The following is a 27608-nucleotide window of genomic DNA, read 5'->3' as shown; positions in this document are numbered from 1 at the left end:
TGTCTAATACAAAAATGAATACACACACACATACGGACCAGATACGAGGTAAATCGGAGATGAAATCAAAGTGTTGCCTCTGGGGCAGCATGAGGTGGAGGTAGGAAAGGGAATGACTTTATTTTGTTATGTACTATCTCTGCTTATGACTAAAAAAATATAAACATAAATTAAAAATCCAGATCTTCTGAAGTAATCACATAGTTTTTTAAGGACTCATTACCAAAAAAAAAAATTAAAATTCTTTAAATGTAAACCAACGTTTCAGATTTCAGTAAGGACATTAAAGAAGTTTATATTCATGAAAATGAGACCGGGGAAAGCTGTAAATTGTAACATCCCTGAAAAGAATCTGCATTTAGTAGTTACAGTAAGACTGGGGGAAGGCGTGTTAGTCACGCTGCAATACCTGGTCGTCGTGCTCATTTTCTTCTGTGGTTTCAGTGTTAGCCTGAAGTGAAGTCTGGACATCTACAGGTCCCTCTTCAAACTCTTCTATTTCTTCATCTTCATTCTCATCTTCTCCACTTCCGTAATTAGTCAAAGCCTGAGTTTCAGCTTTGGATAAATCTAAGTTGATTAATACATGATTTTTAGTAAAATTTCAGCAGTTAGTTTTAATAATAGTTACCATTAATTGCATTCCTGCATGCGCAAGGGCTTTACACACAGTATCTGAAATCTTCAAAACAGTAAGTACTAGAGAACTGTGGGCACAGAGGACAGGTAATTTAGTCAGGGTCACTCTGGAATTCAAATCAGAGTTGCTGGACACCTAATTCTGTATTCATTCCACTCCACCAAACCGTTTCAATAAGTGATCTATAAAGAACTAATGTATAAACCTAGCTGAGAGCCTGTAGACTTACTAATAGACACTGGACACTCTTCACTTTCTTCATCTTCCTCTTGATCAGAAACATCAGATCTCACATTTTTGGGACCATCACCATCATAAACCTCAGATGTTTGAGTCTGCTTAACTGTTTCAGTCTTATCCTTGTCCTAGTCACAAATAAATTTGAGTAATTAATTCCTTAAAGTATATTTTTTAAAGGTATATGGTAAATCTATCATAAAAATTAATGTCATTATCCAGCAAAAATGCAAAGAATCATTTTTGAATTTAATTTTGTCTTTAAAAGAAAATAAAAGTTTGTCAGAAGAAAGACCATTTTATGATAAACTCTGCTCTCAAACATTTAGGTAAAAGCTGCCAAAATTCTTTAATCTTTTACTTCAAAAGCATTATTTTTGGTACAAATTAATTAGCACATACTTTGTTTTCATCATCAATTTCTCCAGCAGGTGAGCCATGATCTCCTTCAAGAATCCTTTTGGCCTATAAGCAAAACAATTAAGCAGAATTTAGTGGTAGTCTTTCATCATTACACTAAGTATTCAGTAAACTTTAGCAAATGCTGCATTTTTTAACCTTTCTCCAAAAAGTTGACTGTTTTCTTAGAAATAAATTCAACTCTTTCATTTAAATCTTTTAAATTAACAAAACAAAAAGCAACACTGCCTACTTGACATCTCCTTAGATATATGAGACACACAAACTTACTAAGTCCAAAACAAAAATCTTGATTCCCTTCCTTCCAAAGCCTCATCTTCCTTCAGTCTTCCCAATCTCAGTAAATGGCCCTTCATTTACCCAAATACACAAGCTCAGAAAACTAGGAACTAGCCTGTAGTTTACTTTTGTTATCCACGTCTAAACTATCAGAATAAATTACTGACTCAATCATCAAAATGTGTCTGCTGTCACACACTCAAAGCTAAGGCACACCATTTCTTACCTGGACTACTGCAACAGCCTTACAAATGGTAACTGGTCTCTCTCATTCTCTCTCTACTCTCCTACAATTCCTGTTCAATGTGGTATCCAGACAAATCTTAAACTGTACATGAGATTATGTCACTCTTCTATTTCAAACTTTCCCACAGGTTTCCATCATGCTTAGAATAAAATAAAATACAAAGTCCTTACCACAGTTTCTAAGGCTCCATAATTTGGCCTTACCTACCACCTCTGGGACCTCATCTCCTACACGCTCACCTCATTTAAAGTGTTCTGCCTCCCTGTCCTTCTCTTTCTCCAAAACACTCAATCCTGCACTTAACAGTATTCTCTGCCTGGACTGCTCTTCCTCTCACCTTCATTACAGACACCTCCTGTCTTCTCACGGCTCAGCTCACATCTCTCCTTGAAGAAGCGTTGTGATTCCAACTATCTAAAGCAGCCCTTCTTGTCATTTATTAGACTACCATCCTGTCTTATTTTCTTCAAGCTCCAGTCAATGGCTAAAATGACGTGAAACTTATTTTTTTGTCTAGAATAAACAACACTACAAACTGTGTGAGGAAGATGGCTTATCTACTTTAGATGTCAGGAAGAAGCATTATCTCGTTCTGCTTTGTGTCTTGACCTGCTTTCCCTCTCATGATTAGAGTCAAGAAGCAGGTGCTGGTCTAGGGAAAAGGCCCACTGGTATGCCTCAAGTTGAGGGAAAAAAACCATCCAATTTCTTCTGTGATCAAGACTAATTTAACAGGGAATTAGCAGCTACAGGGATGTATAACCAAAGTCCAAACTAATAACAAGCATGTGTGTTGGCTGGGAAGATAAAATATTTTCGGTAAATCTACTGGGGTTGGCAACAGCCATGGCAGGCAGCTGATCAAGGACTGGATCCTGGTCCTCCTCTCTTCTCTGGAAACCTGCATAAGTGGCAATAATGCAAACTGGATATCTGACAATTCCTGCCATCCACTCCTGTCTGCATTCCTGATACTTATCCACTGCTGTTATTCCTAAGACTTAGAATGTGGCTAGCATATGCACTAATTTATAATCTGATTAACACATATGACTAAAAAACAATTACTTTTGCTGAGGTCAAGTATGATTTTTAGTATGATTAATAATGATCAAGAATTGTATCCTAGAGGAAAACATAGGCAAAACATTATCTGACATACATTTCAAAAATTTTCTCCTAGAAGAAATAAAAGCAAGAATAAACAAATGGGACCTAATGAAACTTACAAGCTTCTGCACAGCAAAGGAAACCAGAGATAAAACAAGAAGAAAACCTATGGAATGGGAGAAAATTTTTGCAAGTGAAACCGACAAAGGCTTGATCTCCAAAATATATAAGCAGCTCATACGACTCAATAAGAAAAAAATAAACAACCCAATCCAAAAATGGGCAGAAGACCTAAACAAGCAACTCTCCAAGGAAGACATACAAATGATCAAAAAACACATGAAAAAATGTTCAATATCACTAATTATCAGAGAAATGCAAATCAAAACTACAATGAGGTATCACCTCACACCAGTCAGAATGGCCGTCATTCAAAAATCCACAAATGACAAATGCTGGAGAGGCTGTGGAGAAAGGGGAACCCTCCTACACTGCTGGTGGGAATGCAGTTTGGTGCAGCCACTATGGAAAACAGTGTGGAGATTCCTCAAAAGACTAGGAATAGACTTACCATATGACCCAGGAATCCCACTCCTGGGCTTGTACCCAGAAGGAAATCTACTTCAGGATGACACCTGCACCCCAATGTTCATAGCAGCACTATTTACAATAGCCAAAACATGGAAACAACCTAAATGTCCATCAACAGGTGACTGGATAAAGAAGATGTGGTATATTTATACAATGGAATACTACTCAGCCATAAAAACCGACAACATAATGCCATTTGCAGCAACATGGATGCTCCTAGAGAATGTCATTCTAAGTGAAGTAAGGCAGAAAGAGAAAGAAAAATACCATATGAGATCGCTCATATGTGGAATCTAAAAAACAAAAACAAACAAACAAACAAAAACAAAGCATAAATACAGGACAGAAATGGACTCATGGACAGAGAATACAGACTTGTGGTTACCGGGGGGGGGGGCGGGGTAGAGGGTGGGAAGGGATAGACTGGGATTTCAAAATTGTAGAACAGATAAACAAGATTACACTGTATAGCACAGGGAAATATACACAAAATGTTATGATAAATCACAGAGAAAAAAATGTGACAATGAGTGTGTATATGTCCATGTATGACTGAAAAATTGTACTGAACACTGGAATTTGACACAACACTGTAAAATGATTATGAATCAATAAAAATGTAAAAAAAAAAAAAAAGAATTGTATTTATATGCTAATTATAACTCCTAAAATCAAAATGATTGTCATTTACCTCTTTGGCATAAGACTGTATCACTCCAGCTGCTTCTATTTTCCTTTTGCATCTCTGTTTAACAGTTATACTATTATTATCCAAATCTTGCATGAGCTTAAAGAAGGCCAATTCATTAAATAACACTTCAGATATCTCTACAAGAAGATCTTCTCCACAATCTTTCAGTTTTCTGCCAGCAAATTTTGCCAGTGAATCCTATCCAAAAATAAACCAAATAAACTTTAAGATTATAGTAAACTTCTGTGGGTAGAACTGTAGAATGATTGACAGGTTTAAGTTACAATACTCAACCAAGTAAAAATAATTTTATTATCTTTTAGTACTGAAAAACTTAATGGCTAAGATTACTAAGATAGGTTAATATTACTACAGAACATTACCAGTAGGAATCTTGCCCATCCTGCTTAAAAGAGCAAACAAAAGAAGAACACATGACCATCCCTAGAATTAGTCTCTACTTAACGTAACTGCTCTGCCACAAATACGTAAGACAGGGGAGTCCTAACCGCAAGAGTTCCCACACAGTACTGGAGGATACATATATTTACAGTAATAAGCTGAAGTGCCATGAGAGAAGACAGTACCATTAGAATATGTTTGAAGTTTCCCCTTTTACGTAAGCCAGCCATTCTTATTTAAACTTCCTCTTCAAAATCAGTCTAAAAGTAAACTTCAGTTCTACTGAAGCTGATAGAGGATCAACAAATGAACAAGCCTGCTATATTCTATTTTTTTAAATAAAATCACTCTAATTTTCCTTTCCTTCTAAAAACATGGACTGTGCTATTAAGAGAGGAGGCAGACTACTATGATGGCCGGTGCTTCCTCTTTCCCAAAAAACTACCTTGTCTAGTACAATCACAGAAAGAAGTACAAACACTGAGCACCTTGTGGAAAAAAAACCTCACTGAACAGGTTTTCTAGGAGAAAAAAGTAGAAGATAGTAATATAAGCTCTACCTCATGAAAAAGTTTCAATACCCTGGGCAAGGTTTAACGTAAACTAATTTTTATTGTTCACGTTGGTCTCCTTGTGAAAAAAGTCAGAAATAGGATGAAAGAAAAGCAGTCAGGTTTTCTTAGACTTAGGGAAAAAACCCTTATTTTCAAATCAATATTTGGAATCTGCCCACAATTATGACAACAGTAGGCCAAATGGAGAAAGGACTACATGCATCTTGATTAACAAAAATATTTAAATTATAGTTTCTCTTTGAACCTGATTCTAAAATGGAATTACTTCTTTCTGTAGGAATAAGTTAGCTAGTTAAATTTATAAAAATATACTTATCTAAAAATTATCCTGAACATTTTAAAACAATGCATAACAACTGCAGATGTCTTATATTCCTTATGAACTGTGTTAGTACAACTGGATTAAAGACAGCCCGGACAATTTATACTTAAGTTTTATTAAAAATAGAATGAAAAATTATAGTGATGGAAATGTGCATCAAGACTAGAGTCTTAAAAAAATCGACAAAGTGATAATACTGTCTCTAAAACCAATTTAAACAGAGGAATATGAAGCAAGGAAAAGTTTAAAGGAAAATTCTATAGTAAAATTAAAAAGAAAAACATTTTCTAGTTTGGAACAACAATACACATCACTGAACTATATCAATGGGAAAACATACAGGTAAATTTCTCAAGATATTTACATGGAACAATTAAGGTATCCTTACTTAACAGAGGGGTTCTCATCCTTGGCACTATTAGCATTCCAAAGATGCTAGTACCAGTCCTTCCTTGTCTGCTGTGACAAACAAAATGTCTGCAGACAATGCTAAATGTCTCCTGGGAGGCAAATTGCCCCTAGCTGCAAACTACTACTACTGTAACATAATTTAGAATTACTGTTATAGCTTAAGAAGTCTCTCCAATCAATAGCTAGTTTCTGGTTTCTAAAATTTCCCAGAGTGGCAAAAAAAATTGTTTTAGACAACATCATGGAATAGTTCCTAAACATTTCAAACCTGAAGTGTAATTATTGGTTAGGAGAAAAGTCAAAACAAAATTTTATTAGATTTGGGACAGGCCTTAGAGACAGATGATCAAGTTAAATGAAGACATGTGCCTTAATATAACTTTTTTAACTAACTAAAGGAATAACCTTTTAAAAAGTATTAAAATGTCAGCCCAAATGGATGTTAGAATGCATATCTACTTGAATAAATTATGTAATGCCAGAAAATAACAACAAAAATCCTAAACATATAGTATGTACTGGTAAGTCATACAAGAAGAAATTCTTACCTGTAATATACTTCCAAGTTGTTTATGAAAGAACTTTACAAACTCTTTGCTTTCATCGTTTTGCTGGGTAAGGGTCAAAACCATGCGTCTTACTGAGGTTAGAAGTTGAGAAGAACATACTTCATCCATGTGCTCCTGAGAAGAATGCTAGTCGGTTAGAAAATACCTTACCTATTGTTTAAAAAATATTAATCCACATGAGATTTTATTTTTCTTGCATAAATGCTTCTCAGCTGTCAAGACACGTTTAGAAATTTCATTCATAAGAACAGCCAAACTCCTCCTCTACACACGTTGAAAGTTTTGCAAATTTTGATTCACCATAGCAGATAACAGCCAGTAAAAGAAACCAGCTGATTCAACACTTTTCATCGCTTCCCTTCTGTACTTTGGGGAGCACTACTCCTGCCACGGTTTCCATATTGCCTGTATTCCGATTTGCAGCTCAGTTCATTTCATCTACTCCTGCAACCATACTCACTTTCCACCCAATTTCCTCTATCTTACCTTTTAACTGTTCTCAGCCTTGACACTGCTGACATCCTTCGTTCAGCAGCACTCTGGCCTCTACCCACTAGATGCCATGGCATCCTCCACTCTCCCAAGTCCTGACAACTAAAAATGTATCTAAAAATTACAAAATGTTTTTAGGGTCAAAATCATGCCCCGTTGAGAACCTCCGTCCTAACTTAAGTCTTAACAAGCCACTCTGGGCAACTCTCTTCATCTCCTTCATCTTCTTTCAGAAGCATACGCAAGATACATAATAATCTAAACCACGGGTAACGTTCTCAGGTGAGTCCATAAAACATCCATATCAAGTAATGTCAAGGCTCCGTTCCCCTTCCTGCCGCTTAACTCATTTGGGCAGGTTCTCTAACTTTGACTCCGGTTAATTTGTGAGGTTTTTCTTCCTTCTTTACAAATGTGTAAAACAAGGTGAGCAAACTAGATGATATCTAAGATCTCTTAAATCTAAGCTCATTTTTAAAAACTTCATGTGCCAAAACAGACAATTAAAACAGAAGACAATATTCCCTTATCTTCAAGGAATCAAATACTAGTGAAGTCAGATACATGCATACATCAATCACTACAAGCTATGCAATGTCCAGTAGATGATACTTTAAAAAAATTTTTCTTTTTTTTAAACTAATTTTTTTCTTGTTTTTTTTTGGGGGGGGATTGCAATTAGGTTTACTTCTTTATTTTTTTAACGGAGGTGCTGGGGATTGAACCCAGAACCTCGTGCATGCTAAGCAGGCACTCTACCCCTGAGCTATACCCTCCCCACTAATAGATGATACTTTTAAAAAGCAGGGACTGTTCCTTATTCAATACCACCTAGCACAGTGGCTAGCTCAGAGAAGACACTCAGCACTTGCTGAACAAATAAGCATCATAAAGGAAGCACACGCTAGATGCCCTGAGGAGCTGTGGCAGCATATTAGAGGTAACAAGAAATATCTTTGAAGAAAAGGTACTTCAGCCAGGCAGAAAAGAGTGAAGGGATTTTATATTTTCAAGGATGACTACTTGTAGAAAGGGCTGATATGTGAAAAGAAAATGGCAGGTATGGAAAATGTGGAGGAATGTGAAGTGAGTGTATACGGACAGAGAGCAGTGAGGATGAAGCTGGGAAAGGATACAGATGCAGTGGTGAGGTCTCTCAACTTCAAAGATGGGAATTAAGCTTATGCTATTGGAGAGAAGGAAATAAAACTGACTGCACTTAGGAGGAAAAATCAATTTTTGACTCACTGGTGATAAGAGGGTAAGACAGTTAAGAAGTCTAGCTCAGGTGACTGAGTACAATGCTGACATAACAAAGATGTTCTATAATCCCACCCAGAAAGTCAAGACTTGAAGTGAAACAAGAAATAATAAAAGTTAAAATCAGATCATTAGTTCTACTCATTTTGTTGGCCTCAGAAATTGGTTGAAACACTAAATTTAATAAGGGAATCCTTATGAAAGGATATTATTTAAGTCAGACACAAAATTGTAAATGCAATAACATTTTCTGAGATGATTACATTCCCCACACATAAAGCTAAATATTTAGATATCTTTAACCCTTAGAAAGTAATTGTATATAGCAAATAAATATCACTACCAATATATCTAATTTAACCAAAAAAGACATGTTTTAAAAGTATTTATTGCATTATGATATAACAAAAATGTAAAAGAAAAAAGGCAATGGTTTGTTATCTATACCTAAGATAACCTAAAAGTTTAAGTCAATTCACTTGAGGGAATGGTTTCAGACTCAAATAAATATCCACCTATCTATCCATAAGAACATATACATATATTCTTATAATTTATAGGTATGCAAATATTTAAGGGGATAAATACATATTTTGCAACAGGAGATAAATTCATAGAATAATTGATGAAACTGATATATTTGTCTTATCTCCTCAAATCCCCTTTATCCAGTCTCTGAAGTCTTTCTTGGATGAAAGTACTAAGAGATTGAGAAAGACATTATTCTAACAGGAAGGCACATGCAAACAGTTGTGACACTTTGTCGTAAGTGCTTTAATAAAGACATGTACCAAGTACCCCAGGAGGAGTAAAGAGAAGGAGAAATTCTACCTGCAAATACATGCAAACACATTTCAGCTGGGTCCTGAAGGATAAGCCTGACAGAGAAAGGGTGAAAGGGCATTCTAAGCAGAGGAAGAAGCATGGGCAATGTGCTTTTTTGAAAACTGTCAAGTCTAATACAAGGTATGTCAGAAGGAACAGTTATGAGGCTGGGACCAGGTTGTAAAAAGTTTTATGAGTGATGCTGAATCTGATCTGCATCCTACAGGCCAGCTGTTTTCAAACTATACTTCAAACTATATTTGATCAGTCTGAAAACGATAGTCGAGGTTTGGTGGAGCCATTCACTTACTAATTCATTATTCAGTAAGTATTTACTGACTGCCTACTATATGCAGGTACTATTCTTGGCACTGGTAAGACAGTGACCACAACAGATTAACATCTCTGATGTAAATCTCCCATTACTTCATGGAACTTAACACTTAAAAAAATAAAGAAATAAGCAAAGATTAAATAAGTCATAGGTGACAAGCACTATCGAGATTAAGAAAAGTAGGTAAGGAGTTGGAGGAGATCTGCTCACCAAAGAGGACACAGTTAACTAAAGACTTGAAGGATTCAAGGGAAAAGCCATGCCGGCATGTGAAGGAAGAGCATGCCAGGCAGAAGTATCAGCAAGTGCTAGTAACACTAGCAGGAGAGTTGAAAGAGTAGAAGAGGAAGCAGAGGGTCCATTCTGGAGCTGCTGCAGTTGCCCAGGAAAAGGTTACGTCACTCAGTTTTTTACATGGAATAATCTGGGCACAGACAGATGATCTTTTCTCCTCTTAGCTGTAATGTCTCTTACGAGGAAGCAGCTTCTGTAACTGCCTTTTCAAAGATCTCTCTTCTCTCAAAATATTCCAAAGAAAGCAATTACCTCCACTAAGGGGAGGAATACAAGAGCATGGAAACAACTTTCTACTGTCAATGACTTACACACTGGCAAGTACAAGGATGTAAGAGATGAACTCCTTGACAACATGTCTTGCAGTTTCCCATATCTGAGTGAAAAGATTGTCTTCACTTCTAATTTTGAAAATTTCCACTTTAAATTAAAATGTAAGAGTACCATCTCAGAAAAAAGTCCTGTCTTGCACACTTCTTTCTCTCCCCTTTTCACTGTTATTAAACAAAAGAAACAATACTACTTACTAGCCTCATACTCCCACTGTTGGCAGCAATAGAAATCGTTAACCTTTCTGAGGGACAATTTAGTATGTCTCAAAAGTCTTAAAAATATTCATACCCTCAAAGCTAGAAATTCTATGTCTAAGAATTATTTCTAAGGAAAGAAAAATTGGATATCTAAATTTATCTAAATCATGTAAGTATTGTTCATAACAGTAAAAAAGCAACCAGAATAAACATAAATGTTTAACAACAAGAACTGATAAAATAATAAACAGGCAGTTCTAGTCTACCAATACTCCGCTGTCACAGTAGCAATCCACAGGGCTCACTACTGCAGTCCTGCCTAGTCACCCCTAGCTCTTCCTCTTTTGCACATCTTCCAAATGTTGTTGGAAACCAGGTGTTGCTCACTGGGTCCTGGGCCCCAGCTTTAGGTCCCCTTCTCTTACCCAGTGCCATGTTTTAGGTGACCCATCTTCTACCACTAGGACCTGCTGATTTCCCACATATATCCCAACTGCCTACTTCTCCCTTTCTCTAGCCCCAGACCCTTATCTAAGCCATTATCATTTCTCACTTGATCTCACTGTTATTTCTGACTCCTATGCTTAACTTTCCACAAACAAATCAGATTTTGTGTCTTACTTAAAATCCTCTAGGAGTTTCCCTTCGAATGTTCAATAAAATCCAAACTCCTAATCATGCTTATGATGATTTACAGAACTGGCCCTTCCTCCTCCTCTAACATTTTCTCACACAAATTTCCTATAGCCACCACAGGTCCTTCCTCCAGTTCCTTCAACATGCCAAGCTAGCTTCTACCTTAAGACCTTTCTGTCTGGATGATCTCAGCTTAACCTGGCTCTTTATTCACATCTCTGCTTAAATGTTCCCTCTTCGAGAAGCCTTCCCTGACTATCCTGTCAGAGAGACATCATCACATCATCATACTTTAACTCTCTGCATAGCACATATATACCTGATACACATTTACTTACATGTTTTAAATTCACTTTTTTAGGGGTCCATATTCTCATCCTAGCACTCAAGTTGCATGAGAGCAAAGGCCTTGACTTGTTTACTACCATGTCCACAAAGCCTGGCATAATGTAAGTATTCTACAAATATTTTTGAATGAATAATAAATGGTGTCAGCACTAAAAAATACGCAATAGAAAAACAGTGATCTAGAAAGATGTATATGGTATAAGATATAAAAGCAGAATGCACTTATATATGGACGAGATATCACAGAAAGGTTCACAAAACGTCGATAGGGACTATCACTGGGTGACAAAATTATGGGAGATTTTTAGTTTTTTCTTTTGTTTACCTGTATTTCCTGAATTTAGTACAATGGAGTCTTTTGTCTGAATTAAGAAGAACAAAACACAGAATGTTTATTTATTTTTAGAAGTTACTGCTTACCTTCAAAAAAGGAATGACTTCTTTCATAATTGCTTTAATCTGCCGGTCCAGCTGCTGAGTATCAATTCTGGGACAAGGGATGGTAGAAACTTCACTTACAGGTTGTTGTGAACTATGATTTTCAGGATTAGGAGTTTCTAATTTAAAAATGGAAATGCTGTATTAGCAAACTAACGTCTATGACATTGTATGTATTTATGCAAAATTTTAAAGAATATTAAATTCCGATGGTTTTATGTTAAAATAACACAAAGGAACATCTATGAAGCTCTAGTACCCCTAGTAATCAAAAGAAGGCAAACAAAGTCATTATAGATCAAGTGGGGCTCTTAATTTTTCACAATTCCAGAACACACCTTCTAAATTATTAACCGTAGTTGTAGCAGCAGCACCATCTTCATCCTCAGTAATCCTGCAGGTACATCTGATATTTGTGTTACCTTCAGCCTCAGTCTTCATACGCTCATATTCTCTCATTCTGGCTAATGCTTGATCTAAGTGAATCACAGTGTTACCTGTATATGGAACAAATATTTCTAGAAGATATGAAAGTAAAATTTTTTCATGTAGTCCGTAAAATGTATTAGTAAAGATATGTCTGAACATAGGGAAGAAAAACTAGCTTAACAAGTTCCTGACATTGTACTAGTTGGTTACTTAGCATACATTATCACATTTATTTAGTCCTTAAAATAACACTATAAAGTAGATGATAGTACCCTCATTTTCAGAGAGCTTAAGTAACTGCCTATGGTTTCCACAGCCACTTAAATGTAGAATTAGGGATTTGAACCCAGATCTCTTACACTCTGAAGTCCGTATTTATTTCACTACATCATGTTGCTTCCCTTAAACAGTACGACAAAAATTAATTCCAAAACGTCGTGCAAATTCTGGTGCAAACAATTCAACCTAACACAAGTAATTAAAGTAAGGAAAAGACCTAAGAATAACATTTCCCAATTCTCTTCTGTCTACTTCAAACGTAGGGGTAAGGATTGTGAGAAAGCCATCAATTAATGAAACTAAACAGGTAGGACTCAAAATCACTTGGCAACTCAGAAAGTGGGGACAATTAAGGGGGGTAGGCCTGGCCACAGAGTGATTTTTCTGTCTATAGTGGGATGAGCTCAGTACAGACCTGACAGGAGGGAGCTAGGGCTTCAAATCCTCTGTAATTAAGATAAGGCATAAGGAAGACTTACTGCTTGCTAAAAGCTAGATACCCAATGATAGAGCAGGGCTTGGCCTTTTTCTTTGTAGTAGAAAAACTCTTTGAAATCATCTAAATTTTGTTATCACATAAACACTAGAATTATGGGACATTAGATTATTCTATCAACTAAGTGCCTCAGAGATCTGAATGAGTGAATCTTCAAGTATATTTTGAAATGCTACAGCCTGGAAAATGAATCAGGTACATAGACATCTTTCTCTTCTCTAATCTCCCTTCCAAATTTAGGACTTGGGTATTTTCTCTCCCTTGCACCTACTCAACACTCTAAGCTTTTGTTTTACTATTGGCGACCATGCCTTAGAGTCACCTGGGTTTCTCACAAAGATTGTATACGCTAAGAAATTTCAGTTCTTACTTCAAATTATTAACATTGTTATTGAAAATGTGATTGGATGAGGCATTGCTACCTCTGAATTTTTCCTGCTGATTAACTGGAAGATCTTAAAGGATGACCTTTCCCTTAAGGGAAAGGAATTAACATTCTCTGAACTCCTATTATGCATGCTAGAGAGTTCTGTATGTTTTTCACAAGAACACAACAAGCAAGGTAAGTAAACCCCCATTTCCTTAGTATATGCAGAGAGTCAGAAAGGTTCAATGACTTGCCTGAGGTCAAAGAGCTAAAAGTCAAGAGATTCTAGAATTTAGACTGATGGATGGATAGACTTTTAGGTCTATGTTCTTCCACCACATCTTACCTTCTAGACTTTTGTTTCTGTATCAATGCAATTTAAAGGCTGTATTAAAATGTCATGTTCTAAGATTTTAAAACATTCTGCTTACCTAGATCATCTGTCGCAAAAGGCTCAAAATTTGAAGATACAGACATGACGCTAGCATTATCAGCATCATTTTGCTCACTTATTTTATGCGTTTCTCTCTCAAAGTTCTTCTCAAAAGTTTCCTAAGTTATAGTTTAAAAAACAAATAAAATTACTAACATTTCTTTAAAAATTTTTATGATTAATATTAAAAATTTAACATAGAAACTAAGTATTTGAATAAAACTATGCACTTAAAATTGAGATATAACCAAAGTTATAAAAGGTTGAATACAGAGTCACAGACAACATTAAAGTACTAAGTACCCTCGCAGAACACTTGTCATTATGTACATGAAAATACACAGAGCCATCTACTAATTAAATTTTAACTTGGAGAAGTTAACATTACTTCTACACCCTCAGGGAAATTCTCCTATCTCCAAACTATAAGATTGCCTAGTACCTTACTATATTTGGTTGTCTCATACCAGAAGAAAAACACGACAGCATTATTCATATTTTTAAGTCAACTTTATTGAAATATTATTTATATACAACAATGCACCCACTGAGTGTACAGTTTGATGAGTTTTGAAAAACATACACACCACCATCACCACCTTTCCTAAAGATAAAGACCATTTCCATCAGCCTAGAGTGCCTTTGTATCCTCTACAGTCAATCTCCACTGCACCCCACTCATGATTTCTATCACCACAGATTAGTTTTGCTGGCTCTAGAACTTCATATAAGTAGAACCATTCAATATGTGCTCTTCAACATCTGGCTTCTTTTGCTCAGCATGTTTCTAAAATTAATCCACCATGTTGTGTGTTTCAGAAGTTCGTTATTTTTAATGGCTGAATAGTATTCCATTGTATGGATATACCAAGTCTGTTTATCCATTTATCTGTTAATGTTCCAGTTTGTAGCTATCATGACTAATGATGCTATGAACATTACTATACAATTATTTGTGGACATGTTTTCATTTCTCTTGGATGAATACTTAGAAGAGAAATTGCTGGGTCACATGCCAAATTTATGCTTAACTTTATAAGAAACCACCAAACTGCTTTCCAAAATGGTTAAACAATTTTACAATCCCACAGGCAGCGTGAGAGTTCCAATGCTCCAAATTCACACCAGTACTTCTTACTGTCAGTCTTTTAATTTCAGCCTTTCTAGTGGGTGTGAGGTCATATTTCATGTCGTTTTAATTTGCACACTGTACATTTATACATCTTCTTTTGTGAAGCACATGTTCAAATCTCTTATCCACTTTTTATTAAGTTGTTTGTCTTATAATTGAGTTGTAGAAGTTTTTTATATAGTTGGGATTTATCTTTCATAGTCATGCGCCAGATACATGTACTGAGATTATTTTCTCCTAATGGTACCTTTGAAAAGCAGAAGAGTTTTATTTTTATGAAGTCCAACTTATCGATTTTTTTTATCTTTCATACGTAGTGCTATGTCCTATGAAATCTTTGCTTATGTCCAAATCATGAAGATTTAGTTTTCTGTTAGTTTTTTAGTTTAAGCTTTTTCAGGACTGTAAGTAATTTCAAATTAATTTTTGTGTATACTGTGATTAGGAGGGGTCTCAATTGTATTTTGATTGTAACTCATTTCACAATTGTGTTCTTTCTCCTAGCTACTGATCTGTTAAAGTTCTCTCCTAAATTATGAAATGAAAGGTATGCCCCTGGTTAAAGGAAATTCAGGCATTAGGGAACATGTTTTAGGAAGTGGAACCATTTTATTGCTCCTTCAAGTCAGACTTGAAAGTAGATATGCCTTTGTCATTTTATAGCACCTGGAGTAGAAGATTCAAATTGTTTCTTCCTCTTCTGAAACCTCAGTTGCTCATCCTCCCTGACTTATAATCCCTAGATGTCTACTTTAATTCTCTCTTTCATGGCATGAAGGTTCTTTCACATGCTCTAAAAGGTATGTGTAAACGCTGCATTAATGGAACTCAAAGGACCCTGGCCTAGAAACATGAAGAATAAGACTATATCCATCCAATTTGGTAACCACTAGCCATATGGCTATTTAAAGCAAATAAAATTAAAAATTTACTTCCTCCATCCCACTAGCCATATTTCAAGTGCTCAACAGCCATATGTGGTGAATGGGTACTAAATTAGACAATGCAGATTATAAGACAGTTCCATCACTAGAAAGTTCTACTGGACAGCACTGCTCTAGATCTGTGAGTATGAACACTGGATGCTGTGCCGCTGCTAATGATTAAGTGACATTAATTAATAAATGGAAAATGTTGACATTAATGGTAAATTTAAGTTTGATGAAAAAAATTAAAGAACTCATTTAGTTATTCAAAAGTAATACTGGGGATGAGGTATAGTTCAGTGGTAGAGCACATGCTTAGCATGCACAAAGTCCTTGGTTCAATCCCCAATACCTCCATTAAAATTTTTAAATTAAATTTTAAAAAGTAAAAGTAATACTAAGTATTAATATTTATGCCAGATTCCTACAGTTATGGACTGAATTTTTGCATCTCCCCTCCCAAATTTACATGTTGAAGTTTTAATAATATTAATTGTGATAATATTAGGAGGTAGGGCCTTTGTGAGATAGTCAGATTTAGATGGGGTCTTGAGGGTGGAGTCCCCATTCTGGCCCTTGTAAGAGGAAGAGACACCTGAGCCTCCTATCACTGCCACGTGAGGATACAGGGAGAAAGTGGCCATCTGCAAGCCAGGAAGAGGGCCTGCACCAAGAACTAAAACTGCTGGCACAATGATCTTGGACTTCCCAGCCTCCAGGACCATGAGAAATGGACGTCTGTTGTTTAAGTCGTCTAGTCTACAGTATTTTGTTGTACCAGGCAGAGCTAAGACACCTACTTATTAAGTACTATTGTATCTTTAAATTTTATTCAACTTTTAAACCTTGTCAGGTTAACTTTATCATACATTGTAGCTCAATTTTCAAAATCTGCTGTTGATGGTCCAAACCAATGTACTCAAATCCTAGAAGCAATGCTGCTTATATGAACTTTGGATAAAAAGAAAGGCACTGGACTTAAGGAAATAAAATTACTAAAGAAGATTTCTAAGAAAAGACACTCTTCATGCTCTCCCAGTAAGTTATTTCAATGCCTAATAAAATTTAATATAACCTAGTATCTCCTATTTTTTGTGTATATGGCTGGACCACTTTTCATTTCCCACAAAAAAGAGAACACAATTTTCAATTAGTTATAATAACAATTAATCCCAAGTGGCAATTAGTTACATTCATTTATATTTGATATCAAGAAACCAAAATTATGTAGTTTTTGGACACTGGTTTACATTCATAGTAATACAGGAGTTGGAGCCTAGTGAAGAAAGGTTTTAAGCAGAAAAGATAACTTGGGAAAGTACTGTTTTAAACACGAGTAAAACCAGAGCAAAAATTCAGAAAAACTTAACAGTTGTAAGGAAATTACTATATACAAAGAAGATGGTCTTTTGAGAAAGCTATCTTTTCAGAAAAATGTATATTATTATTGTATGAACAATGGGCAGAAACACAGTAGTACGCTTCCAACTCCCCATCTATGGCAGATATTTGCTAATCAATTACGGCACTCCTATCCATAGATATCCAGGTGCTGAAACTGGTATAAGAATGTTCTTGCTATCCCAGGACCACATATAATCTTTTACAACAGAATAAGGATCTGAACCTTTACAAAGCTGATTTCCAAGTACCCAGCACATTATTACCTCAGTATCCTAGCAGTTAGTCATCGTCATTCAAACTCCTATGTGCGAGGTAGGCATCATTTGGAGGACACAGTCTATTGAAAATACACACTTTCCTTACCACTATTTTCCATGTCCAAGTCTTTTTCACTTTATTCAAAATTTTCTTCATCAATTTTAATACATTAAATTACATTTTCTTCCCGGCTTTCCTTTGTCTAGGCTTCTCTTCTAACCCAAAGACATGATTTACTTGGTATTTATTTACTCAAAGGGCTCTTGTGATCTAACTGATATCTGGTTTACTCAGTATCTTAAATGAATACAACAAATTTTACTGAATTGCCATACGAGTCAACTCCTATGTTGGGCAAAGGAGATCTAACTATGGCTATTTTAGACCTTACGACCATTTTATATATAACTTTTGGTGCTGCTGCCCTATTTTTATACCTCACCTCAAGTAAAGTAATACATTACACCTAGCTTTTTAAAAAAGCTAAAAACCATATATATTAGGTATACTCACAGTTTAAAACAACCTACTTAACTTTTGCTTGCTGCCTACTGAAATTACGTCTACACTTCATTAATCATATCAGCTTACATCGTCAGTTGTAGCAAGGCTTTCACTGGGAGTAAGTTCTGAGTTGGATGCTATCCAAGTTCCAGAATTCACCGACTTTCCATTTTCCCCTTCTTTTTCATGGTTCTCAGAAATATGTCTGGATACTATGTCCTAAATAAGGAAATAAGATAGATATTTATGAAAAACACTTGTTTAAACACGAAGTTAAAAACAAAAGCAGATAGAAGAACAAATGCAATACTTTTCACCTCACAGCTTAACTGTGAAGAAGAAATAACATTAAAGACAAAACACTGAAAAACTGCTCAGAAAAAGACTATCTGAAAGCTACTTAAGCTGTGTAAGAAGATTTAAATAAAGTGGCATGAAAGCACGTAGAAAGCAGATCAAAATATTTATGGAACGAGGACATGCTTCAGTCAAAGAAAGTAACCAGATATAACTGTGAAGAATGGCAGTATCAGACAGAGCACGAACAAGAAAGTTAGGTACCAGATACCTGCAATGCATATAAAGCCCTCTGTCTCAAGTAGTCCGTATTAAGTAGCTGAAGCTCATGGAAGAGCTCAATAAGAAAATGTGGACGAGACTCATTTTGAGAAATCAGCGTAGCTACTTCAGAATAAATAGTATCACGCAAAGCTTCAAACATGGAAAAATCACTCCCCGTTTCTGGAAGATATAAAAGATCAGGAAGTTAATGTTGAAATATGTTCCTGTTTCTATTAGCTTGTATCATTACTCTCAACTTTAAATTACTTTAAACTCAGAATACACTTAATTCTATTTTAGGGTTTGTAAAGTAGAAAAAGAATCTTATAATTACCAAGATAAAAATAATCTTAAAAATATCAAGATATATACTACATGAGAAATATTTAAATGTATAAATAATATTCCTTAGCAACTTAGACCAAACTTATTTTGCAATAAAAAAATCTGAAAATTTTTACATATTTCTTAGGAATAATCAATGGAAATCTTTTAGTACTTAAATGAAATGAGCTAAGTGCCTTTTTTTGCTAATATGAATTTTGTTACAGGAAAGGAAATTAGTTTGTTTTGTTAATATTGAGAACAAACTAAATGCTGCCAAGGAAAGCTACTATTTTAAGTTTTATCTAGTTAGGTCCACTAATTCTTGAATCTCTGCTATGATGCTGTACTGATGAAAAATTGAATTTGTAACTGTAATATAATAATTCAGTTTTACTATAGTGTCTTACTGACATACTCAGTATAAGCTGGAGCAGACAGTGACCAAATGAAGTTTTCAGTTTCACAGAATGTAGGCATCACTCTGTTATTTAGCAACAACCTTGCTACATATATTTGTTGGTAACAAAGAATTATCACCCGTAAGAGGTATACAGTCAGTCATACCTTTATTTTCAAAGGTACAAATTAGGAACTGTACCCATTTTGAGTTCTCTGAGAAAAAAAAATCTCCAAGTGCTCTTCTAATGATCAAATTCTATAAACCTTCTAGAGCAACAGTAGAACCACAAATAGTTAAATATTCAAGTTCCACAGAAATCAGTGACATGTTTCTCAAAAAGAGAATTTGAAATGTTGAGTGTTTCAATATAGTGTGCTTTCAAATATATAAGCAAAGATATTAAGACTTAATTCACTTTTTGCAAGAAAAATTTAAAAATGCAAAGCAAATGTGGTCTAATGAAATAATTTTCTACTATTTTACTAAGTAAATCAGTATCTTCATCTCTCAATTTCTACAACTATAAAATAATGATAATAAATATGCATATCTTGACTCAGATATGAGTATAAAATGAAGAGATGCACTAAAATTCTCTTAAGTAGTTTTAAAATGTCTCAATGTGATACATTACTACAAAAATACTTATTATAAGCAGGAACCAAAACTATTTCTGTAGGAAGTCTCTATTTGTAGGGAAAAAATCCAGATAAGAAGATATGACACCATGCAAATTTCCCAATTTATATACTGTACTGTAGGATGTAGTATGTTTGATCAGTTGTTTTAGAAAGTTGTTTATTCCAAAAATGTTAAGAACAAAGCAATATTTAATGACATCTTTCATACCTCTGTATATGATAAAATTATCACTCTAAATTATGTATCAAAGATTAAATTATTCCCAAATAATGAATTATGCCAAGCATATGCCTCATCCCTCCCACCTACAATAGAGAAGCAGAAAGTTTTTGCCAGTTTCTCCTCCTATACTAAAATGTAGTAGTTTAGGTAAGCAGTCCTTGAATCAGTCAGATTTCTCTGATTCTATCTTGTTTTCACCCTACATTCACAGTTCTTTTCTTAAGGAAGTGCCACTGATATATTTAGCTTTGTGTGAAGTCCTTGTTTTTTTTCTTTAAATTATCCTAAAGGCCCATAACAGGCTTCTCTTTTTCGCTCATGTACACCACAGGAGGCATTAAAGAGTATTTACATCTCTAAATCACACAGAACCATATCTAACAAAAATACAGTTTTAAAACTAAAATAGCATTCTGCAACCTTTGTAATTTTCCATGATCTTTATCATGATCTTTGCATGTCACAATTGTTTTTTGTTCATTGGTTTACTTTTTCATAAATGTTGACTGGCAAAGGAAAAAACAAGCAACTACAATCGAAGTCATACATAATATTTAACACTATAAATCAGAGCTAGGAATAAAAATAACTATTTTTGTTTTATAAAAATATTAATGCTCTGTATCATTTAAAGAACACAAAATAAATAACTTCAAATAAAATGCCAAATTATAGAAAGGTTTTTTCTACTACCTATATGAATGTGTTGGTTACGTTACATCTACTAATGGAAAATGAAAACAAGAAAAGCAGCCAATTTTACCAACCAAGAATTATAAACGAAAAGTTTCAGAATTTATGAGTATGAATTCTTTCACTTTTATAAGTCAAATTACATATATATACTAAGCTAAATCTAAAAAAAAAAAAAACCCAGAACAATAAAACTAAGGATTTTAGGACCAATGGAAAAAATTAACAAAAGGTGTACACCAAAACTAAGCAGATTGTTACCTGGCGCTTCATTGCATGCATTTCTGTTAGACTGCTGTAGTATTCTCCTAGCATGTGCTGTAGGAAAGGGCAGACATAAGGATGAACATAAAATGTGTATGAATAGTAAAGACAGGGTCTATAATATGAATAAATGAATGAAAAAGAAATAAGCAAATTTTTAAAAATCATTTGCCTGAACTGAAATGTTATCACAAGATATGGTTTATTCTGTTTAAAAATAATCTCATCAGGGAAAATATCAAAAGGTTTGCTATAAAGTTGTACTGATGTGACTGATGATAATTACAATCAACTCCCACCATTCACTCTTAGAAGCACACACAACAAGGTGAACCTCCTACAATTCCCGAGGGAGAAGAGGACTGCAGAGTTCAGTACTAGCAGCCATATACGTTACAATCCAATGATCGTTTAAGAAAAACCACTATTACATGCTATGAAGAACTTCAGGGAAATGGTTAAAACCAAAATTGAGTCTTTTTAGAAAGTGAATATGTAAATACACATAAAGGTATTTTTATATTATTCAAACATTTTTCAGTTCACCAAAATTTGATGGTTATATTTTTCTAAGTGACAGTAATAAAGTCTGAAGTACTGTTGACCCGCCATCAATTATTTAGATAACTGATATCCAATTTATTAAGCTGTCAACTTAATGCCCTTCCCCAACCTCCACCCCACTGTTTACTGTTTGAAGATATCACTATTTGATAAAGTTAAAGAAATTAAAAATTCTGAAAAAATGCTCGGGTCAGGACAATAGAAATGATGTATTTGACTGAAGGATGCTGGACTTAACAGGAGACCAGGACTGAAATTTGAGATCTACCATTTTCAAGCAATATGAGCCTGAGGAAATCATTTCAAAATATGAATAAAATGTGATGTTTCTTTTCTGATTACAAAAGTAATAAATACTCATAAGTTTTAGAAAATATAGAGGAGTTCAAAGATGATAAAACCACTATTAATATTTTGATAAATTTTCTTCCAGTCTTTTTTCATCCAGATTTTTGTTTAAACATAGTTGGACTCATGCTGTTCAGTCAATACTAAACCCCAATTTATTTTTACTACTTTTGTTTCCTTAGGATGGATGCATACCAATAAAATTACTGGGTCAAGGGCATGATTTTTGAAGCTTTCCAGAAAAACTGCACTAGTTTATACTACTGGCCCTTTATAAGAACTGGGAAAAAACAGGTACCCCCTCTGACCATGTTTCCTCATCTGCAAAATGAAAATAAAACCAATTAACAGGATTATGAGGTTCAAATGAGGTATTTGTTTAATTTGAAAACAGTACAGCATAATACAAACCGTAGCTGCTATAATCATTTTCATCAGAGGTCTTATTGACAGCTGAAAACTGAGTCTGTATTTATTGCCTCCCTCTCCATATTTCTTTGAGATATACTTATTCTTTATAAACCAGGAAAGCCAGTATTTACTTAAACTAAAACAAGTGACAAATACATATGACTCCATTCACTCAATAAACATTCACTAAGTGCCTACCATGTGTCAGGTCCCGTGTTAACATTCAATATATAAATATGAAAAGATGTTATCTGCTACTAAGGGACTCAAAAAGGTGACACACACTTAAACAGGTAAACACTATTTAATGCGAAACAGGAAATAAAAGAGGTTTACACAGGCTATACCAGAAAACAAAAAGGAGAAATGCTGTCTCAGCCCAGCTAGAATTTGGATGCAATTCCAGAGTTGCAGAATTAAGATTTTATTTAAGAGTCCAGCAGCGAAAACGTCTTACAAAGAGCGAAAAAGGACTTGAGGCAGAAAAGACAGATGCTGAGGGGAGAAACAACACAAGGGATACGGGAAAACTTCAGTTGGGTGCCACTGAGAGTCAAGTTCAAGGCAGAGGGTAGTGAGAATGTATCTGGAGAGGCAGGAAGGAACTAAATCTCTGCTAGCCAGATATGTTACATTAAGGCACCTGGACTTTCTCCTGCAGGCATGGTGAAGGCCAGAGGTTTTAAGAAGGGGAATGACATGATTTTGTATCAAATTCTTATTCAGGTAAGATTTTCAGAATTTCAAATTAGGAGTATCAAATTAATGTCAACTATACTTTGTTCAGAATTTTGTCAAAATGTGTCAAAGGAGAGCAGTACAACCAAAAAAAAATTTCTAACTTGTACTTCTTGACATCAAGAATTGTGTACTGTAATCTCTACTATAAAACCTTACAGATGATAGAGAAATGTAAAAGATCAATTTTAAAACTTGTTTTAATACAGCTTTTCAAATCTAAGATGAAGTCCTTAAATGAAAACAAACCAAAGAACATACCTGAAGATATTTCTGTAGACCTATTGTATTTTATTACTTTTTCCAGCTGTTCATGATTCTTTCTGCTGAACACTTTTGCTTTAACAGGCTCTTCAGTCTGGGCTGAATGTCTGTTCCTACTTTTGCAAGGTTCACATGTGCTAGACATACTGGCACTTTCATACCCTTGAGTAAGAAAAGTAACAACTGTTATCAGCTGCAACTAACTCAAACTGAAAGGGAAATTGACTTCCACAGTGAAATAATAGAGATAACTCAATTTAGAATGTTCTGAAGGCCTGGTATAAACAGAAATCAAACAGTAAATAATGTGTCTTGGAAATAATCTTGCAATACCTTTGGAGGTAACAGTAATAAATTCTCACACTTCACTGTCCTTTGATATTCATCTCAATAAACACATCCCAACTCAAATTATATATGTGGTAGGCCTTCTATAACCTGATTCTCTATTAGACTCCAAGTTAACAATTCTTCAGTATTAGGAAATATAAGAATCACATCTAATCGTTATGTTCATAACAGACAGAGAGTAAGGGGTATTAAATAATCAAATGTCTGCTTTCATATACTTTTTGTGTAATACGGTTTAAAAAGTCATACCCACCCATAGGTTATGTGTATATTCTACTAAATTTTCTCTGTTTTCTTATTAATTTTTCTACATTTACTTTTTGGTGTAAAGCACAATGTAGGAACTCAACTGTATTTTGTTTCACATGGAAAGTTGATAATACCTACCCTTTTCCACTGAATTAAAATACAACCTTTGTCAATATATTACATCTCCATATTTATTAGGCGTTATTTCTAGGCATCCCATTTTTTAACTTATCTATTCCAATGCCATTTTCACTCTTTTAGCCACATAAATTTTACAGTGTGTTTAAACATCTGGTAAGGCAAGTCCTACCTAGCTTCTTTTCTTGGCTATTCTTGGACACTTGTCTTTCCATTATAAGCTTTGAGAATTTTTCCTCCAATTTCAAAAATAATCCATAGGGATTCAAAATGTAATAATGTTAAAAGTATTTATTAATTTAAAGAGAACTGGTATTTAGTAATTTTATACATTCTCATTTAAAAACATGGTTTTTGTATTTGTTCAGTCTTGTTTCGTGTTCTTCAAAAATTTTTTATGGATCTAGTACTTCTTGTTAAATTTATTCCTAAGGATTTTTATGCCCCAAAAGCTTTGGATACTACTATGAAAAGAATATTCCACTTGCCCGCAATTCCATTTCTAATGGGTATTACTATGGTAAAGAAAAACATCTGCACACTTATTTCATAACCACTTTATTTAAATAGCTAACTCAGTTACTAAACAGTAACTACTCTACTTAGTTAACAGCTTAGCTAGATAGCTATTTTCCTGTGTCTCTTGGACTCTCTTAAAAAAAATAACAAAATTTGTTTCCTTTCCTTTCAAGTATTTATTCCAATTATTTAATTGCTTATCATAATACTTTCCGAACAATGCTACCTAATGTTGGTGGTAGACAGGGAATCCCTGTTTACGTCCTAATTTTGACAGAACTAGCTTTGGAGTATTTTACAATGGTGCCTGTGATTGACATTAGCTAATAGTCTTTATTATATTTAAATAACTGCTTTCTTCTTCCAGGTATATTTTTATTAAGAATGACTTAAAATTTTGTCGAATCTACTGCTGTAATTATGTGATTTCTGTCCTAATGTACTTGATATCATAAATCATGTTGAAGATTTCCTGATATTAAATCACTATTACATTTCTCTAATAAACCCTATTGACAACAGTCTAACATTCTTTTTTGATATATTGGCAAAATTGCTAATGTTTTACTTTTAAATATATATTAATAACTGAGACTGAATCACTGCTTTCTTTACGGAATTGTTTGCTACCTCTCCTTTTCACCTTCCCCTATACAAAGGTCTCTAAACTAACTCCTATGTTGTTTCTACAGTTTTCTTTAGGTAACCTACACCAAAAGCTTTTCATCTTGACAAGTGAAGAATCTCTTGTCTGAGAACAGGATTCTTGAGTTGTAGTCCTTTTTTGTCCATGGATGGATGTTATTTCACTTTCTTTTACTTGTTTACGTTATAAACAATCTCTGAGATTTGTCCTTAAGCCTCTAATCGTTTCCCTCTCAATTTTACCTCTGTTTCTCTTTTAGGCACTTTACTAGTAATCCTCCAGGGAGAGAAGGCAATTTAATAGACATTAATAACACTTCAGAGTAACACTGGTGAGGCCAGCTGGTCTAACAACATCAACAATAGATGATGTTCATTACTGTACAGGAGTCACCTCACTCCATCATTCCTTCCCGTGCCCCCATTCTGTTTTCCTCAGCACAAGTGGCTGACATCACTAGAAGAAAGTCTAGTTGTGTCTCCACTGTAGGGAAATGGCCCAGCCATAGTACCCTGGAGACTTTCCATGTATCCACACAGGCCACACAGGCAAGGACTGAACCATAACTGAATCAAAGTCTTGGCAGAAGGCCTTATGAGCCTCCTGGAACATGAAACCCAGGGGCTTCCCACCTCCCCTGGAAGGCAGTCATGAGAGAATTTCTCATCTCCTCCCAGGCTCTGATGAAATATGAGACCTTTCTGCCTCACCCCAATGGTAAATCTCCATTCTGCACAGTGGCTTAGCTGTAACACAGCACTGGCTTCTCAGCTATAGGGTGTCCCGCCACTCAGGCTGCAACTGTCATCTGGTCTGTTCTGTTTCAGTGCCGCCCTTACGGTGAGTAGAACACGGGACACATGGAGCTAGCACCTTTGGCTACTCTTCCTTTCTCTGCCTTTGTAAGCCTGAATCTAAAAAAGGCTGTTTCTTTACTGGTCACATCTGTCAGGCCTTGACTTGCCCAAGGTTTGACATTCATTTTATCTCAGTCTTCATTAGTGAGCAGTAAGAGTGGAGGAGGGAAGAAATGAAAAGATTCAGAGCTGGGTAGAACCCAGAAGTTAGTACATTAACAGTCCTACCCAACTTTCCAAGGAAAGAACAAGGACCATCTAGACTATATGCTCCTACTCCTCTAAAGAGAGAGGGGGCCTGGCAGAGTATAGCCAAGTTATGGTCTGACAACTGAAACGCCCAACAAGGCAAGAAATCATGCTCAACTCATAAAGCCCGAATTTGAACTGAAGTTTAAAAGATGATTATTACATAACTTGAAAAATCCTACTTTGCATACAAAGACCTTCTAAAGTGTACCATCACTGGTACATTACTATCATGGGAAGCAAAGTTAAATGAAGATTTAGCATGCCACTTCTGAATGACTGTCAACATGCTCAAAAAACAGATAATGAACAGTTCAGTCTAGTAAATTCAGGACAGTATAACTGACTGTATGATCTCTCTCAGGACAGCAACTTAAATCTCACTGTGCTGGTCTATTTGTTATATCCTATTTCCTTCCCCAGCTCTCTCATCTCTTCTTGCTTCATCCTGATTCTGTACTACTTTTCTTACTGTTACTACAATTTGGAATGCTTTCCAATCTTCTATTGACCTCCATTCCTACTTCCTTCAAGGCAGAGTAAATACTCTTTTTTTCTAAGAAATCACAGCTACTCCTATCCTATAAAGAGAACAAAAGTAACATAAATTAGCAGTCTAGCTCAGCATTTCCCAGACTTTAATGTACATATATTCATACTAAAACATCTGGAATCTCACTAGCATGCACAATGAAAAACAACGCATTCTGATTCAGTTGGTATAAAGTGGGACCCAAGAATCTGCATCTCCGTAAGCTCCCAGATAATGCCGTGCAGCCTGCCATGGGTCACATCTTGAATAGCGAGGATTTAGCTAATCTGATTTTGCTACGTATTAGTCTAAGTCTGCATATACTGGTTGGGTTCTGCTTTCAGGCCTTTCATTTTTGTGTGTGCACCTTAAGCAGGGCTCTCACTGACAGATGGTCTTGAATGCCTCTTGAACAGATGTGAATGCGTGTTTTAGGCAGGTATTTTTATACTTAAATATGAGGGAAGAGAACAAATAGATTACAATGTCAATCTTTGCCCTGACTTTAAAAAAGCTGAAGTGTGTATCTGGGACCATAATTCTTCAGAATAAAGGGGCTTCAAAACCGCAAATACAACAGAATCTCTAGGCTCAGATAGACACAGCCACATGTTAGCAAAGAGTCTTCTGAGACCCCGCTGCTCACAGTGTGGTCCACAGACTACACTGTCAGTAATGATCAGCAACACTTGGGAGCTTGTCAAAAACGCAGACTGTCAGGTCCCTCTTCAGACTGATTGAATCAGAATCTGAC

At 35.2% G+C, this 27608-nt stretch overlaps 1 protein-coding gene across 22 annotated transcripts in view; it reads right to left on the bottom strand.

The window, feature by feature from the left end:
* PCM1 (pericentriolar material 1) overlaps positions 1–27608 on the bottom strand; it is an 80821-nt gene that overhangs the window by 6580 nt on the left and 46633 nt on the right. For 13 of the 22 annotated variants that reach the window (XM_031691438.2, XM_031691435.2, XM_031691437.2 and 10 more), the window contains 12 exons: positions 23311–23475; positions 20986–21042; positions 18448–18620; positions 17967–18098; positions 13654–13774; positions 11990–12169; positions 11634–11770; positions 6474–6608; positions 4216–4413; positions 1280–1342; positions 870–1005; positions 410–570 (listed from right to left, as the gene is read on the bottom strand). In XM_031691438.2, coding sequence (XP_031547298.1) covers positions 410–570; positions 870–1005; positions 1280–1342; positions 4216–4413; positions 6474–6608; positions 11634–11770; positions 11990–12169; positions 13654–13774; positions 17967–18098; positions 18448–18620; positions 20986–21042; positions 23311–23475 — 1658 coding nt within the window. The remainder of the gene's footprint in view (positions 1–409; positions 571–869; positions 1006–1279; positions 1343–4215; positions 4414–6473; positions 6609–11633; positions 11771–11989; positions 12170–13653; positions 13775–17966; positions 18099–18447; positions 18621–20985; positions 21043–23310; positions 23476–27608) is intronic. The other 9 variants (XM_072950405.1, XM_072950406.1, XM_072950414.1 and 6 more) reach the window with 3 other exon arrangements.

The sequence above is a fragment of the Vicugna pacos genome, chromosome 26 (genome assembly GCF_048564905.1).
Source record: "Vicugna pacos chromosome 26, VicPac4, whole genome shotgun sequence".
NCBI classification, from domain to species: domain Eukaryota; kingdom Metazoa; phylum Chordata; class Mammalia; order Artiodactyla; family Camelidae; genus Vicugna; species Vicugna pacos.
The sequence above is the reverse complement of the archived record's forward strand: the minus strand, read 5'-3'. Positions and strand labels throughout refer to the sequence as shown.